The sequence below is a fragment of the Seriola aureovittata genome, chromosome 21 (assembly GCF_021018895.1).
Source record: "Seriola aureovittata isolate HTS-2021-v1 ecotype China chromosome 21, ASM2101889v1, whole genome shotgun sequence".
NCBI classification, from domain to species: Eukaryota; Metazoa; Chordata; class Actinopteri; order Carangiformes; family Carangidae; genus Seriola; species Seriola aureovittata.
In genome coordinates, this window is record NC_079384.1 from 17,412,289 (window position 1) to 17,430,332 (window position 18,044).

An 18,044-nucleotide genomic window follows, 5' to 3' on the forward strand; every position below is an offset into this window, starting at 1 on the left:
CATGTTATATTAAGAGTGACACCACCATGAAACAGCACGGTAACAAAAAGTGGTTTATTTTCCAAAACTGACAAGCAAGACATGATAATGAAAAACACTACAAAGATTAACAGTGACCAAATTAATCACTGAAAAGACTTCATGATCGTACACCAAACGAGTCCTAAGTAAACAGCTAAAATTTTGTTTTGCCCGTCAAAAGCACCAATGAACCAGGCAAAAAGGAAAATGGCACACGAATGAAATAAAAACATCACCTCACTGATACGATGTCATAGTAAGATGACGGAGCACTGGGCCGCATGTTAGAAACAGTCAGGCGACTCTTCAAACTGGAATGATACTGAAAATTAACACTGTTTTACAGTTCAAATGGACAGGGTTTTGTCAAGCAAACCTGAAGCATATATACATTGAGATTATATCCAGATAAAAGTAGAATCAAATGAGTGATACTACACCAGCAGACAAATGGGAGTCCAATGGTGTCTTGCTTGTCTCCGCCCCTCATACCCCCACCCCCTCCAAATACAATGAAGTTCAAAACTACAGTTTTCTTTCTTTGCCCCTGCGCCTTCGCCCTGTGTTAGTTCTTTTCGTCCTTTTTCTCGTCCTCTGTGGGATACGAGTGCCAAGTCAGTCTTTCTTCATAGAATGAGATGACCACCTGCGGACACTTTACGTTGGCCTCCTTTGCCGGCACCAGGTCAGCTTCATCAGAGTTTTTCCTGGACAAACAACAAAAAGCGGTGTTATTAAGCCACTGATGTTATAGTTTCAGTATTTAACAGTGCTATACACTGCGCACAAACCATTTCATGAGGAACATGAGTTCTCCTGTGGAATCTGTGGCACCAATAATCCTCTCTGGATCCAGACCTCTAGCAAAGCCCCTTAGCTTCTCTGTCTGAGGATCAAAGAACAAAATAAGAACTGCAGTCAATCGCAAAACAACATTTTTGCATAAATACAAACGACCTACAGTATGTCACGGTTGCTGTATTTTTATGGCTGGGAGCGGAATTTAAAACAAACTGATGAATGCCACATTTGCTTGGGGCTTTGGAGGAAGCTGCTGTAAAAGCAGAAAATATTTGGAACATGAATGTTGAAGATGATGTGTGTAGCTGTCTGTAGAAATCTATGAGATCCAAATGCTGATGAACATAAAAAGAATGTCTTGCCTTTTTGCATACGTTGAAACTGAATCCAAATGCCCATGGTTTGTGCACTGGCAGGCATAAGAGTTTAAACTGGCATCTTCCTGCCTTTTATTTCTGTGCAGTTATTTTCTAAATGCTGCCTACATGTTGTCAAAAAGATAAATGTTTTATTCTTGTTTTTTCTATGTGTCTGTCCTCTTAAGCTGCAGTGTGTTCAGTGTCAAGTTTTTTTTTTAATGATTTTTAATGCATCCCTTTTGGTAACAATTATTTTCATTATCGATAAAGCTGCTGATTATTTTCTCTCATTGGTTGTCATTAAAATGTTGAAAATTGTGAGAAACGCCTGTTATAAGTTCTCACAACCCAAAGTGATGTCTTAAAATATATTGTTTTGTCCGACCAGCTGTCCAGAACCAAAAGACATTCAGTGTAGTATCATATAAGACAAAGAAAAGCATCAAATCTGAGAAGCTGGGACCAAGAAATGTTTTGACATTTTTGCTTAAATAATGATCAAAATAATTTGTAGTTGTACAATATTTTACTGTTAAATACGGTTGTTCTCTTGTGTTGGCACTACATCTATCATGGTAATTAACTGTGTGTAATTCATTCATTGATGTCTAGACCTCAAGCCAGTCTGTAGAAAGTCCACTTGAGCCCTCTTGTGGACTTGATGAATTGTGGATTTGGGAAAGCCTCGGGCATTCACAGCCTTTCTGGACATGAGTCTGAGAGTGCGGGGAAGTCCGGACATTTGGATTCAACCTGAGAGTTTCCTATAAATTTGTGTGACCACACAAAGGCGTGTGTTGTGTGGAGGAGGGAGGGGAGTCTGTAACTGGTCGAGTGATCCCAATGTAAAGGCCCTGCTGAAATGGAGACCAGAATTTCCATGTGGTTCAGAAAAACCTTGAGAAACTTTGTGTTGTGGGAACTGCAGGAGCGGTTTTCCACAACAAAAAGATGCTTGATGAGATTTGAAGTTGACCTGAACTATAACAAACAACTGCCACCTGCAACTCTTCATCTCACCATGGCTGGTTTGTGTTTTACCATTTTTATCTGGCAACTTTTTGAACTGCTCTGTGCAGGAAAATGTTCATGTCATGTTGGGGAGATCAAAAGAGATTTGTTTTTTTTTGTTTTTTTTCATGGGGTGACGACAGCAGAGCGAAGCAAAGAAAAACTAAACAAAACTTAACAGTGCAACTTTTTATTAGACATTATTACATATTACACTTATTATTACATATTATTACTGAAGGCTATTTAATCAGATTCATAGTGGTGTCAAAACATTAAAATACAGACTACTGACTAGTTATGTCCCCACGCAGGTGTGAAGCATAAAGGCATGTTGCTGGTAGCCATGTAATATTTGTGGTGTGTTCAAATGCAACTTTCAAAGTGATTAATGAGCGTTTGTGTCTCTGCTGGTTCTTAGTTTGCAGACTAGATGTGTCAGGACACTCAGTACAATATGGTACCTGGCAATACTCATTGATTATTCCTTTTTTTATATAACTTCAAACTCAGTAATGTAAAATCTAAAAATCACTGCCAAAATTAAAACAGGTTTGAGATCTTGTAGCATAACATCTTCACATAAATATTCTACTAACACTTGATTCAGCATGATTTCATCACACTAAATATGACACCCCGACTTTTTTGTGCAAGTTAATATCACCATTTGTTTCCCACCAGTGCATTATTTATGTTTATGACACAATGGTTTTAGTTGCGAGGGCAGTAAGCAACACTGATGCTGCTCTCTGCACAGAATATGAACCCGCTTCAACCCTTTAACTGTGCCAAAAAATAAAAAATAAAATAAAAAATAGAAACTAAAATTTGCAGACTCAAACAAAAACAAAGAATTGGAACTTACATCATCTTTTTTCTTCTTTGATTTACTGTCGTCTCCTTCTGCTTCTCCGGCCGCCTTTCTCTTTCCATCGTGCGCTGATTTTTGGGACTGCAGAAATTCTGCAATCAAATCTGGACAGTCCAAGTTATCTTCAGGCTCCCACGTGTTATCTTCACTGCAGATATCAGTACATAAAAATATAGTATTTATGTATTTAATTCATACATTTAGTCACCTGTTAAATATGCAGCTATTTCTTTCTATTATTTGTCATAACATTAATATCTTTGATTTAGAGGACTGAGTAAAAAAGATAATGAGAAGAAAAGATGGAGTGGATGATGTGACATAAGTAAACCAGAATATGTCAGGACTTCCCATGAATTTATTTACTTTTAAAATTATAAATACATTTACAACAACTCCCCAAATTCACTCACTCAGAGAAGCCTTTCCACTTGAGAAGGTACTCTACTCTCCCTTTCACCACCCGCCGATTCAGGACCTTTTCCACCACATATTCTTCCTCCTCCTCCTCTTCCTCTGCAACATCATCTGCCTTCTTGTCCTTCTTCTCTGCTGTTGTCATTTTGCTCTCTGATGGGTTAGAAACAGGAGTTATTGGCAGATCACTTGTCACTGTCCCTGGAGACACCTGCTTTTTAACAACTGCTGAGCCTTGAAACTGAAAGCTCTTATTGCCTGCAGGTGTTATGATTCAGTGACAGAGTTTAAGATGTTCACATTTGTGCGGGACACATGTTACTCTGGTTCACAAATGAATGGAAAACACTTTTGCTGAGTTCACTTTCAAATGGATGACAAACATTCATAGTGCCACTTTAGTTGACAGATACTACTTTATCCATTCCGTGACTCTTGACACGCACAAGGACAAGTGATACAGAGAAATTTGTGTTAGAAAATAATGATATATAAAACCTTCTGTAACAGTGGGGCCATCGTTAGAGGGTTCTGTAGTCAGGCTCATACTCATCAGGTAGACCTGGGGACCAGCAGGTTCCTGGTCAACGTCAAGATTGTTGCATGATGGAAGCAAGCGGGAATCAATGTGGTAGAGAGGAGAAAACAGCATTGGAGAATTGGATTTATTGAAAAGATACAAGGGTGACAATGTGAGGCAATGCAGATTACCAGCAATCCATGTGTTTTCATTACTTTATTGCCCATTATGTGTATGCAAATTTTGTCTAGGGTTGGCACTAACGATTATTTTCATTATCAATTTCTTTTTTCTGATTAATCAATCAGTCTATGAGACGTTTTATGAATTGTCAAAAATGCCTAGAGCATCCCAGAGCTGTCTTGTGTGACTTACAGCCCAAATATCCAAAAATATTTCATTTATAATTATAATTGACTAAGAAAAAGAGGAAATCCTCTCAGCTGAGAGGCTGCAATCGCTTAATATTTGACACTACTTATTAATTTTTGCTTGATAAATGACTGAAATGAATAATCAACAAATCACTTTGATTATTTTTCAGTTTATCGACTAATTGATTAATCAACTAATCTTTTCGGCTTTAATATTGTCTCAATTATGGGTTTCTATTTTAAAAAAATGCCTAATCTGCATTACCTGAAGTTACCCATGTACCTAATGACATGAAAACTCTAAATCTCTGCATGGGGGGGCGGGAGGTGTAAGTGTTACAAGTGTGTCTTGACTGGAGTGCGAAAATATGACCCTCACCGACTATATTACAGATCAACATCAACAAGGTAATTGCACAAGGTGGACACCTCAGTATTATTGTTGATAACACAGCGGTGCCAAGACTGTAAGGTGTTTGTGGTCGTGTCTAAAACTGCCAGCATCAACAAGAGGTTTGCAACACCTGGCGACTGCTCAGAAGCATGAAACATTCAGTGTGGAAATGCTGAGCTAATAATACTCCTACTATACATTGTCGTAGTGTAAAAAAAAACAACCATGCATTCTCAATTTAGGGGGATTTTTTTTTTTTTACTGCTAACGTTAGCTGCAAAAAGAAAAAAAAAACCACTGCACGACAAAGCCTCGAAGGGACGCACAGTTTGCAGCTAGCTGGTGTCTCCTCCATATTGCTTTCTCGTTAGCAACTAATGTAACATACATGCCTGTCGGTTATAATGATTGTTGATGATCACTCTGAATGTGAAACGTGTCTCCGACCTAAGCGCGAATGAGATTCTCACGCCCCCATTGAAAATATGCACATAAGGATAGCTAACGTTAAGACTCATGTACAATCAAACGACACAACACGTTTGAGAAGCGCCTCACGGTACTTGACGCTTTTGGAGGGAGGAGGGGAGACAAAAATTAAACTCACCTTACAATGACTTACAATTCAACCTGTTTTAAAAGTTCCACCCGAACCGAAATAAAACACGTTAGGCTTCGTCTCGCAGATATACAGTTATAACGTCGCGGTTTGTGTTGAAAATGTGTCGTTTCCGCCCCTTCGCCTGGAATGAGAGAAGGAAAAAAAGGGTCCGCTGGTCTGTTGGAGCGTGCAGTTTCGCAGATTACAAAGCATGCGGATTTACTCAGCAGTATAACCAGAGCGCGGGGTACTGCGTGCGTGTGACATATAGATCTGTGATTGTAGAGTGTGGGCAAGCAGCGGACTGGATCAATGGAACGGCCTCACTGCATGATAAATACAGTGAAGAAACTGATTTACTCTATTAATCCCTGTGGGAAACTGCACTTTGAATAGGTAACTAAGTACGTTCAGCCTACTCATGTATATGTGTATATATATGTGTGTATTCATCCGGGGGCATTTTTAATGTTTTGTATGTTTTTTAGATGTTTTTTTTGTTTTGTTTATTTTTTATTTTTTATTAATCTAAGAATGACATTTATTTATAAAACTGTTTTAGTAGCTAAATATGAACACATGTTTTGTGTTGCAGCACGAGATTGGAGATAATTGATCATTCATCTATGGTTGAATGAAAGTACTGTTATTAAAAATCAAATCCGTTATGCTCAAATAGACCAAATTATAAAAAATGACAGGTATACAAAGGCCTTTACTGCCATCTACTATAGCAGAGGCGGAGCCAGACATTGCAAACATCGGGGCTTAGCCCCAACTTAAAGGGATAGTTCGGGTTATGTGATGTGGGGTTGTATAGCCATGCATAGTGGTGTGTTACTTGATGTTGATTCAGATCAGCGTGCTGCCATTTAAGAGAGGTGGCCGGAAACACCAGCACACTAGCAGAGATATGTGTTGCTGTGCACTGGGCCAGCAGAGAAAAACTTTTTTAGACACTTTTAAAGGACATCCATTGAAACAATCCAATATCCGTTGAAATATACATTTCATGTACCATTTTTTCAGCGATTTATCTTCCCGTGAAAAACGTACTTCCCTTTGGCACATTATGGCACATTTTCCGTGAATCATAAAGTGGCATAGTACAGTGCGTGCCATAGGTGTGCTTGTGTGTAGGAGTAAGTCAGGGGAGCCTTAGTCCCTTAGGCAGCTTGCATGGCCCACTTGGGGCAAGTTAGCCAACTCCCCCCTTTTATTTTTCATTTATTCTTTCTGATTAAACATCTTTTCTAAAATATGCCACATTAACAATGTTATTATGTATGTCATGACGTACTTGACATAAGTGCAGGAGACTGTCAGGGCTGGATCAGGCTGCAAAAGGTTTTTTCCCTGGTGTTTTGAGGAGAGGACATAAGGTGTGATATGGATGAGAATTTGTCGCCAAAGGGTTGACATATCTTGTGTTCTATTTCTATATCTGTAGCTATCCAATACAAGTACCAGATGGGTGATGAGAACAATTAAATAATGAATCTATACAGTACAGGTATTGTATGTACAGATATGTTTACAGGGAAGAATGAATTAAATGAAAGATATGTAAATATAGGAATGTGAGGTACAGTAATACAGCAACACACGTGTGTGTGTATCATAAATATGTATATTTTTTAATTAATTTACCGGTATTTATTTTGTAATTAAAAGCCACGCCCCTCCCTTACGCTCTAACGCACGCTTCCGGAAGTCGCTACGTCACCGTGTGACGTCGCGGCGCTGCTTGTGACTTGCGAAATGGAGCCAGGAGCAGGTCGGAACAACAAGCGTCTGTGTTTGAGGATTTTATTCTTAAGTGAAACACAAACATCGACAGGCAGGACGATATCGACAACAGCCGCCTGGACATTACCACAGCAGCTAACACACTTATGAGAGTAAGTAGTTGTCGACAAGTATTAGCCTTTAGCTGACGTTTCCTTTAGCCAGGTTGTTTAGCTAGACTAACTAACTCCTCTTTAAAAAGTCGTTAGGTTTCACCATGTGACAGCCGTGTCTCTTAATTTAGGATCTTAGTGGCACTTTATTTTCACCTTAAGTTTCGTTGTACAGTATAAAGAGGCTAAATATATTACATCATCCACAAGCTGTTAAATTCCGCATGTTTCTGACGGTTACTTCTACTGTTCCACAGCAGGACACCCTCCCAATAAGCAGAATATTTTGTCTGTTTAAATGGAGAGATAACTGTTGCAAGAATGGACGGTTTATGAAACATTGAAGCCCCCCTGGGCACGAAAAAGTAAAACCTCCCCACGCCCCCTTAATTAAGAGAAAGAAACCAAGTCTGAAAGAGAGGCAGTGACCACATATGAAGCAACCATGTCTAGGTCTCTTTGTGGTTGTTTTTAAAAAAATCTTCTTGTGGTGTTTCTACGTGTCTTTGTAGCTGTTTAGTGTTTCTTTGGTACCATTTATGTCTCCCACTACCCATTATTTGACTCTTTATGGTTTTTTTATACATCTCTCTTTGGTCGTTTTGTGTCTCTCAGTGGTTGTTTTGTGTATCTTTGTAGTTGTGTTGACTTTACAACAGTTGCTTTAATCAGAAGCCTGTGTCCACAAGGCTCATTTGGTAATCCATCCATATTTGCAAGTATTAGTAACAGTAGCTAGATGAGAATAAGGCAAATGTTAGTGTTTGCTGTTTTCTCTATTTTATAACATTATGATTTGAATATCTCTAGGGACTGTTGTAGAGACAATAAAGCATTTTGAATGTATCATTTTGCACATTTTATTATATTACAACTCAAATAAACTGTCCATAAATCACTTAATAATGAAAATATTTGTTAGTTGCTGCCCTTGCTGACATATACCAGCCTTTACTAGTATGCCATTGCTGATTGTTGGTATTGGATTAGATTGCATTAGGTTTTTTTTCTGCAATCTCACTGTCAGTGAGGAAGCAGAGATGCAGATAAATGTGCTTCACCAGATTAATGATGGGTAAGTTACACTGATATTGGTTTGAGGCAGCTTGGTCTACAAGCTGTAGAGTACACGACTAATAAACTGCTAATGTAAGGAATTTCACAAAGCTATAGAGACACTCAACAAACTGCTATAAGACCAGGGGAAGTGAGTGCTTGTTTCTCTTTGGAAAAGCTCTTAAGAGTCTGAATACTTTGCTCTTGTTTTGTGGTAAAGGGAAATGCCTGTGAGAGTGACTCAGTTGATCTTATCTTACCAGCTTCTCTTGAATAGGATGAGTCATCAAGTCATGACATCACTGTAGAAAAGGTAGATAATTTGAGCTTTTGATCCAGTTTATTGAAAACTCTCCTCATTCATTTCTCCTTTTTTATGCAGTGCAGCACTCGGTAGGATGAACAGCAATCACGAAGAAGATGTAAGTAGCTTCCCGCTTTTTCTTTGTCTACATTCAATCACAAGATTCATTTGTAATATGAGCTCCACTTGTTGGTGAAACCTAAAAAAGACTTTCTGTAGGGATACACCTCCCTCCTTTAAAACAAACTTCCAGTTCATAAATGCCAAAGAACAATGTGTTTAAAAGCATTTCAGAAACTTCATCTGTGTAGAAGAGGCATATGTCGTGCCAAAACAAGTTATTTAGATTTTGATCAGTTATTTTAACCATGAGACAGTAAAACACACAGGAACACATGCGCACAAACACCACAGCAGTTTTATTTATTTATTTATTTTTAAATTTAAACTTATGAAACTATGACTTTGTTTCTCTCCTTCAGGAGTTTGTTGCAGTGCGGGTCCAAGATCCCCGCATGCAGAACGAAGGCTCGTGGAATTCATATGTGGATTATAAAATATTCCTACATGTGAGTATTGACACTAAATTACAATAAAACAATAGGTCACTTGTTTCAGAGCTGAAACGGTTACGCAGAGTGTGATAAAACACAAAGGTCAATAACTGTTATCTCTGCTTCTCTGTATTGTTTATCGATGTTAGCCTGTTTTTCTTTTTTTATATGTTTTCATTCATTGGTTATATGGTGCTGCTACAATATGTGAATTCCCCTCAGGATAAATTAAGTAGCAATCTATAAAAACAGATGAAAGGTGTGTTAGTAATGAGAAAAGTCCTAAAATACACTTTTATTTATAAATTTTATTAGAAAATAAACTTGCTTTAAAATGAAACAATTTGATGATATTTAGAAGGAGTTTCTTACTTACTAGAAGTTGTATACCAGTGTAGTATTTTTCTATTAAGCCTGTGTGTTACACTACAAAGAAGGAAATAGCAACAGTAAACAGCCTCGACTGGAGCTTCAGATACCACTCCCTCGATAAGAACTTTGTGACCCTTTTCACTCTAACGTAACCTTTGGAAAAGAGATAGATTCCCTACATTTTGCTTGGACAGGAGTTGATGTTGTTGTCTCGGTGGCGGTTTGTGTTGAGGAATGCTGTGTCAGCAGTAAGGCTCCATGGCCAGATGGATGAGTTATGTGTGTGATGAGTCATGAAATTGGCAAAGATCATTTGACCTCACATGATTCATTTTGCCTTGTGGTCGATAAGTTATTGCTTTGCATGAAGACATGTGAGCTGTAAATGAACAAAGTGTTAAAAATTAGAATAATGGAAAATCCAAACAAGTAGCTTTTATTGTTATTTTAGTTCAACACATGCCCTCCAGAAAAATATTTCACTGCTTTTATTGCCTCTCACTGTGCAGAAACTATGAACCCTAAACAACATATAACTATTTTAGCATAAAAAGTCACTGATAAGGTTTCCTCACAAAAAAATGTTCTTCCTGCTACAGGCAGTAACATTAATAATACAATTCTAAAAGGTTTGTGTGTGATTTTAGCAAAACCTGGCTGGAAAATCCCAAGTACTATTGTTCCAGACCTCTGAGCTAGTTGACTAATGAATTCGTTATTTTTAATTGGATAATCTAGCTGTCCATTCATGCATTAATTTTTAATGATTAATAAATTATGTTGTTATGAATGATTGTTATATCCTGACAGGAAGTAATGACAAAAATGTGAAATAGGTGTAAAATGTGTTATTTTATTCTTGGTCTAATCATCCCTACTGGTTTATATTGATGTCTTTCATACTGTGGGCGGTATGATTGTGAAACGGGTATTAAATTACATTTCTATGTCAAATTAAAAATGTATTTAAAAGTTAACTTGGTGAAACCAAACTGCTGTATGTAATTCTCAGCATTGAGAATCTCAGCTTGAAACAGAAATGGATATTTGTATAAAATATTAAAGCTTCCGTATAACACACCTAAACTCTTTATTTCTTTATTTGGACCCTCATTAGCTTCCACACAGTGGTTGCTAGTCTAAACCTAAACTGAATGTCTTATTGCGCTCAACAGTTATTTTCATTATTGATTATCTGATCAGCATATTATTTGACAATCTGATGTCTTCAGGTGTCCTGTTTTGTCCAAAACCAAAAGATAATCAGTTTACTTTCATGTATGACAAAGAAAAAGATCAAATCCTCACATTTGACAAGCTGGAATCAGGAAATGTCAGACATTTGTGCTTAAAAAATTACTTTAACCAATTGATTTTCTGTTGATTGACTCATCAAATAATTGACTAATCGCTGCAGCTCTAATAATATGACTGAATAATGCTATCCAGCGCATGAAAGGTACTGTTCTATAATCTTTTTTTTTTTCCTTGACTTACTTTCAAATTCTGTTTGAACGACATGATTGACACGAGGAGGAAGCTCAGTAAAAAAGTGATCCTTCTCAGGACATTTGGCATGGGATAACATGGGAACTAAACCAACGCAGCTTGTGCTGTAATTGATTATGGTCTGGCAGAAGGTGGCTTGTTATGCAAACATCAGTGGACTCTTGTCACACGTCACCAGAACCAATGGCATGTGATTATGCTTTAGTTCTGCTATAAGCACTCAGCTGGAACATGAGTCATTCTAGTCACATCAGTTCCAAAAATAGATAGATATAAATGTAAAGTAAATGCTGTAAATTGGAACATTAAAGGATACGACTGGAGTTGTTTTATACTGTTCTCTCACCAATATATAGTTTCATTTTTAGAAGACTAATATTTTTTAAAACAGCTGGGCTCTTAAGATTATAGCAAATATCACTCAAACAGGAGCAAATTGTGCATTCATCATCACTATTTTCAGTTGCGGATTAAAACACATTTGGTGCCTCAGTGAGTGTTTGAGGCAGCAGGACAGTATATGTGGGATTGATTCAATATAAACTACAGTGTGTGTGTTCGTGGTAATGTAGGAACATGTTAGTGGGATTCATTCATAGCTTGTTGACAATAAGAAAAATATAAAATATCACCAACCTTATCTCTAATGGGATTCAATCCCTCACACTTTAACTCTGTATAATCGTGTTGTTTTTTTTTTTTTCCTTCCCAGACCAACAGCAAAGCCTTCACAGCCAAGACTTCCTGTGTGCGTCGGCGCTACAGTGAGTTTGTCTGGCTCAAGAAGAAGCTGCAGAAGAACTCTGGTTTGGTGTAAGTAGCTGTGAAGAGTGAGCAGATGGTCCTGTTCTTGTAGTGTTCCTTTCCAGTGGGTCATTCTAGGCCAAAAATGTAGGACTAAGTCTCTGGTGGTAGTTTTACATGACAGCCTGACTGAAAACTGTTCTTCACATGTCAGAAACCGGCCCATGAATCTACGTGCTGACTCCTGGTGTATGTGAAAGGGGTCGCTTGTATTCAAGCGTCTTTCAGCACTGTCCACTCCCAGCTCAGCAGCAAACAGCAGACAGACACAGGTAGAGAGCAGCTGGTGAACATAGTGGAGCATTTAGCAGCTAAAGAGTCAGATATTTCCCCCAGGAGTAGATGGAGACAAAACACAGAGCTAAAAGAGAAAACATTGGACTTCAATTCACCACGTGACCCGAAACACAACTCCAAATGAATGATAATGTTGTTCTCCACAAGTTATGCATTTACAGCTTGTTGTGCTGCCCCAAGCAGCCCAAAACATCTATTAATACCGATGTTTTTGTCAGTATAAAACTGCTTCAAAGCTGGGTTGATTAAGTATTTAGAAAATTATGCACCTTGTAAATGAGCTCATCCAGACCAGTAAAAGTCATACATTTTGTACCTGATCTGTTTTAGTGGGCGTCCATTAAGTCACTCTTATGACATTGTGGTATAATGTAAGATCAACGTATCAACAGGACTTTCCGAAGTTTTATTTAACCTCTGTGTGACATTAATCGAAGCAAATGAGATATAATCTGCCAGCGTGGAGGATGAAGCCTTTTTTGCTTGTTGTCATCCTTCCAGGCCCGTCCCAGACCTTCCAGGAAAATCCTTCTTCTCCTTCAGCAACGAGGACTTTCTGGAGAGGAGGAGGAAAGGACTTCAGGCCTTCTTGGACAAGTCAGTTCTTCATCATCATCATCTTCTTCTAAAACAAATCTCAGTGCTTAATCTGCTGTGAGAGTTACAGCAGCGTGACTGATATAATGTCATAATTATTTTTTGTACTGTGTCCTGACAGAGTGGTGCACATGACAGTATGCCTGTCAGACAGCCAGCTCCACCTCTTCCTGCAGACCCAGCTGCCGGTCGGTCACATCCAGGACTGCGTTCAGGGCCACACTCCCTACTCCGTGACGGACGCCATCCTCACCTACGCCTCGTCCAACTGGGGCTTGGCTCAGGCTCAGGAGGACGATTCCATCAAGGAGCCGAGTTTGACCGTTTCTTATGAGTCCATGGAGAGGTACGAGGGACGGATCTAAACCACTGAACTATACCTGTGAAAATAACCTTTTACCTCTGCATCATCCTTTACTGCTTATTTTTACAGTGAAGGATCTAAAATGTTCTGCATATTTGGGTGTTGATTCTCAAGGATTTGATGTCACTACCGACCCTTTCACATTAGACAGTTATTAGATTCAATATAAAAACATTGCTGCAGGGATGAATGATATATTCTGAACCCTTAGTAAATTTACAGTTTGAGCCGGACTAAATCAAATAAGCATGGTTTTAACAGTTTTTCTTTCTTTCCCACCACAGCCCAGCTCCTCATCAACCGTGCCTACAAATCAAGGAGACTTTCAGCCCTGACCTTCTCTCCTGTGGAGACTCTGACCCTCTAGAAGGTTTACTGGAGCAATGTGATCAGGACACGGCTGAGTTACCGCACAAGGAGAAATCCTCAGTAAAGATCTCCCAGGAGAACAACCATCTAGAGGCTGTCGTCGAGTGCGACTGTGGTCCGACAGAGGCAAGCTTTTTTCTGGGTGACAACCCGGACGGCCCCGAGAGCCTCAGCCTGGCAGAACAGACCCAGCAGAAGACCTGTCAGATACAGACACCAGTGGAGGTGCACTCGCCCATGGGGACTGGCTTTGAATTCTGTGGGGTGGAGAGTGTGTTTGACGAGGAAGAGGAAAGCGTTGCGACATTAGATACAGAAGAAAAGACTGTTCACAATCCAGAAATGGAGGTGACGACTGATCAGTTGGACAGTGCTGTGGAAGTAAATATAGAAAAGGTCACCTGTGAGCCAGAGGAATGTCCGAATTCTGTAGCGATTTTAGATATTAAGGACAATGAGGAACAGGAGGCAGAAAGAGATGCCAGACCTCAGGAAGTTCTGGAAGTCGTCTGCTCTGTGACGCAGGTTTTAGAAAACCACGTCATCTCTGAGTTTAACGGTCTCGATCATATTGATAGCACCAACGGTCCAGTTTCAGATGTCAGCTGTGTGGAGGATTTAGAGAAGTCAGACGAGCAAAAATCTGAAAGCAAAGGGGAGACTCCTCTTCAGTCAGAAGTCGATGCTGAAACTGACGACGTGAGCAGTGTCCCAGATGTGGAAAGTGGTCACGTAGTTCACCAGATTGACCAAAAGCAAGTTGAAGAAGAGGTGGATTTTGTTGGGACCAAATATGAGAGCGATGAGGACAGCCACTCGCTGCCATCCTCCAATGAGAGCATTGTCAAAGTCAGTGAGGAAGAAAGCGTTTATGACGAGACTGAGGACTTGATCCAGGCTGCGAACGGCTACATGAAAACATCTCCTGAGGACGTCTCTCACTGGTCCGAAGTGGAGGCCTCCGGCAGGAACATTTTGGACCTACAGATAAATGGATGCTCTGTGGAGAAAAAGGACGTTTCTGCCCAGGAGGACGAGGACCTGCAGTATATGACATCTGTGGACCTTAACTCAACTGTAGCAAGTGCAGATTTGACTGAAAGCAGTGACTTCAGCATCTTAGAGACCAGCAGCGTGCCTGCAGTAGCTGATAGTAAATACACTGAGCAGGAAACCCTGTCCTCGCTGTCTTTGGACGCCCCAGACGAGACTCATGAGGTGCAGGTGCGTTAGTTTAACACCTGAAATCCATGAGACCGCATATATAAGCCCTGTTTAAGGGCTGCTTCACCCTCACTGAGCTTGATCAATGGATGGTGGGAGTCGTCCTCTGCCAAAGACGCATTCGATCACACGAAGATAAACAAAGTACATACTGGGAGTTGTGTCTGTCACAAAATATGTGCACATTATTATACAGTCTTCATATTGTGGATGATCTAGTCTGTTAATGTCAAACAAGAACAGAGGCATACTTATAATTTAATATTCAGTCATGTTCCAGGCATAACTTGTTTTTAAAATAGTGTATATCTAATTTTGAAATGACTGTCTTCATTTACACTCAGGTACACTAAATACTGGAACAAGTTTTTTTTTTCCTCTGCTGTGCATCATGATTGGCAGCAGAGGGTGCCCAAGATCTAGATTAATGATTCAAAATTTGGTTTCCTGAGCACATCTAAAGAATTAAAGGTTTTATTGTTCAGTAAGAGATATAATGAATGTTTTTGGCGCTGAAATTTAGTCATGTTATGTTGCAGAGTTCACCGATAATGAAACATTTGAGAAACAAATTATAACAGAGACATATACACTTGAATGAAAGAGGTTCCGATTTTTTATAGCAACACTCACATGTCCGTATATGCTTTGAAATAGAATTGCATCGATTACTTGATTAATCAAATAAAATTAATGCACAATAATCATTTTAGTCATCTGAGGATGTCACCTAAGGCTGTGGGACATTACAACAAACATTTTTCACCATTTTCTGACATTTATGAAATTCAGCCTAAAATAACACGAGGCCTAAGACAAATCATGTGTGTTTCTTTTAGTTACAGTCTATTTAATACCAGTTTCACTCTGTGTTTTCCTGTAGAGCTGCAGTGAAGATACAGTCAGACAAATAGAGACTTCAGAAATAAAAAGACTGTAAATTTGGGAGTCAGACACTTCATTTGTCTAATGATAACTGGAGATTTCATTCTACATCATTTGCTCTCCAGTATGAACAGAAGGAACAATTACAGACATGTGAGTATTGCTTAAAGACAGAGGGGGAAAAAAGGTGAACCCGCCTTTTAAGTCACTAGAGAATCACGCAGTTATTCCTGCTCTTAATGTGAATCACATAAAAATCTCTTAAGTCAACAACTGCCTGCTTATGATGCCATGTATAATCTATCATTGATCCAAGTCACTAAGTCAGGATGGTTTGGTTTGTCTGCAGAAGAGACAAATCCAATCAAGAGACAAATTACATCACTTTAGCCGAAAAAAGCACTAATAAATAATTGGGGTTTTTTTGGATTTCATTTCATAAACAATTATCAGAATAAGAAATGTAATTGAATCATTTGATTACCTAATTTAAACTGAACCACTTGTCTCAAAATTAAATTTAAGCAACAATAACATATTCACTTGGGAACCACTGTGCAATGAAATCAATACCTTTTCAGTCTCTTTGATTCATTAAAATTGGCAAAAGGAGAAATGAGTGACACCCTTAGGGGGACACCTGGTTTATATACACTAAACTTTATCTGTGAAGATTTTTCTTTTTAGTTATTTATTTCAGACATTAACACAGTGCTCCCTCTTTTCTAACAAACAACAGTTGGATTAAGATGAGCTTAATTAGTTTTAAATTAAAGACTACACTGAAGAGTATATTTGTGGTTTTTAATTCCACCTAGTCTGAAGCTTGGTCCTCGACATGGTTACACACACATGCGTGCGCACACACACACACACTTTTTGCTTTTAAAAAGGGACCCACAGTTTATTGTATCATTTCACAAAGACATGATCCTTTACATGTTTTTGTGGCAAAGTTAGCCGTGTTGAATTGATGATCAGTGTTTCCATGTCAACTCTGACTGTAGACTTTCATTAATCTTAAACTGTCATAGCAACTACTGTTGTCGTCGGATTGTATAGTTCTGGGTTTTGCTATCTGTCTACACTGTAAATGAGCACCTGAGGTATTTTTTGCAAACTTGAGTTGCTTTTAAAAAGTTGTTTTATGTTCAGAGTCAAAAACCCTGCTTCTACAGAGACCTCTATTTTATAACATGGATCTACAAGGGCAATGATAACAACCTGAGTGATGTGTCCGTGTAAACGTTCAAACTATCATCTAATAATTTCATTTCAAATAAATAGTTTTTCTTCTTTACCATGTCACATGTGACTGTTTATTTCTGCATTTTTCTTCAGATTTTGATATATTTGCTTATCCAACCTATCTCATGGTTTTAAGACAACATATTGGAGCAATCCTGCCACCTAGTGGGTGAAAATGAAAGAGTTTAATAACCACTGAATTTCAACTGAAAGAGCAAACACAAGCAGTAAATTATATTTTTAAGATGCCTCTCATACTCCAAACATTATGTAGTTTAAAATGTTTTACATATTGTACATAACATCTGCTGATTTTTTTTAATTGTATGTCATTGATGAAACAACTTCTAGGCCAAGACAAAAAATCATTTACAATTCACAAACAATCTACATATTGATAATTTCATCAGGTGAATCAATAAATGCATCAGTCAACAAAGATAATTCAGTTTGTACCAGGGTTGCAAGTAAACAGTTATTTTCACTATCAAAATGTTATTTTTCTGATAAACTGGTCAAATAGTTTTGTCCATTAAATGATAGAAAATAGTACATTTATATAGTATTACAATAAATTCTCTATAAAAAGTTTTATTAAATTTATAATAAAAAAAAACTCAAATTTCAGAAGCTGCAACCAGAGAATGTTTGTTTTTTTCTTGCTAAATAATATTATATTAATATTTATCAATTATCAAAATTGTGGTCTCTATCTTGGTCTCATCTCTAGTTTGCACATCAGACAGGATGCTTTACAAATGATTTATAGTGTATAGAAATGAGTTCAACTGCTGCACATTTACATGATATAATTTACCGTCTTATGAGGAAATAATTTTCAAAAAAGTTGAAAAGATGGACTGACAGGCCTGTCTGTGAAATTCCTGGCTGGCTTTGTCAACAGCGGCAGCTCTGTAGAAGGAAAAAAAAAAAGAAGAAACACGCTGTAAGAGAAACATTCATTAATAATTCAGATTTCATTTTAAGCTGTGTCTATCTAACAATATTAGGGAATCATTTTCTTAAATACGACAACTGACGCTGTGATCACGCTTTTGTTGCACATATTTATTCTCACCCATCACATATTGCAGCGTTCAGATTGCTTTATGCAGTACTTCTTCCAGCCAGCAGATGCCATAAATGGCAGGTCAACGACTGAATATACCTCAATGGCATTCTGGATGA

General features: G+C 38.3%; 3 protein-coding genes across 5 annotated transcripts in view; 1 reads left to right on the top strand and 2 right to left on the bottom strand.

The window, feature by feature from the left end:
• Positions 1–39: 39 nt before the first annotated feature.
• cbx1b (chromobox homolog 1b (HP1 beta homolog Drosophila)) lies at positions 40–5,554 on the bottom strand. 2 transcript variants are annotated; one of them, XM_056365786.1, is made up of 6 exons: positions 5,379–5,554; positions 3,982–4,063; positions 3,480–3,636; positions 3,061–3,214; positions 813–907; positions 40–728 (listed from the first exon to the last, which is right to left on the bottom strand). In XM_056365786.1, the coding sequence occupies exons 2-6, from the start codon at positions 4,034–4,036 to the stop codon at positions 587–589; spliced, it is 603 nt and encodes a 200-aa protein (XP_056221761.1). In that variant the 5' UTR covers positions 4,037–4,063; positions 5,379–5,554; the 3' UTR covers positions 40–586. The 2 variants fall into 2 exon arrangements, with proteins under 2 accessions (XP_056221761.1, XP_056221762.1); XM_056365787.1 differs by having other exon boundaries at positions 5,394–5,553.
• Positions 5,555–7,114: 1,560 nt separating this feature from the next.
• On the top strand, positions 7,115–16,908 carry snx11 (sorting nexin 11). Of its 2 annotated transcripts, none has more exons than XM_056366040.1 (7): positions 7,115–7,273; positions 8,712–8,751; positions 9,116–9,202; positions 11,781–11,881; positions 12,671–12,766; positions 12,888–13,112; positions 13,415–16,908. In XM_056366040.1, the coding sequence occupies exons 2-7, from the start codon at positions 8,728–8,730 to the stop codon at positions 14,730–14,732; spliced, it is 1,851 nt and encodes a 616-aa protein (XP_056222015.1). In that variant the 5' UTR covers positions 7,115–7,273; positions 8,712–8,727; the 3' UTR covers positions 14,733–16,908. The 2 variants fall into 2 exon arrangements, with proteins under 2 accessions (XP_056222015.1, XP_056222016.1); XM_056366041.1 differs by having other exon boundaries at positions 8,717–8,751.
• Positions 16,485–18,044, bottom strand: part of skap1 (src kinase associated phosphoprotein 1) — a 31,698-nt gene continuing 30,138 nt past the window's right edge. Inside the window, exon 13 of the mRNA XM_056366042.1 lies at positions 16,485–17,768. The gene's annotated coding sequence lies outside the window, so the exon portion shown is untranslated. The remainder of the gene's footprint in view (positions 17,769–18,044) is intronic.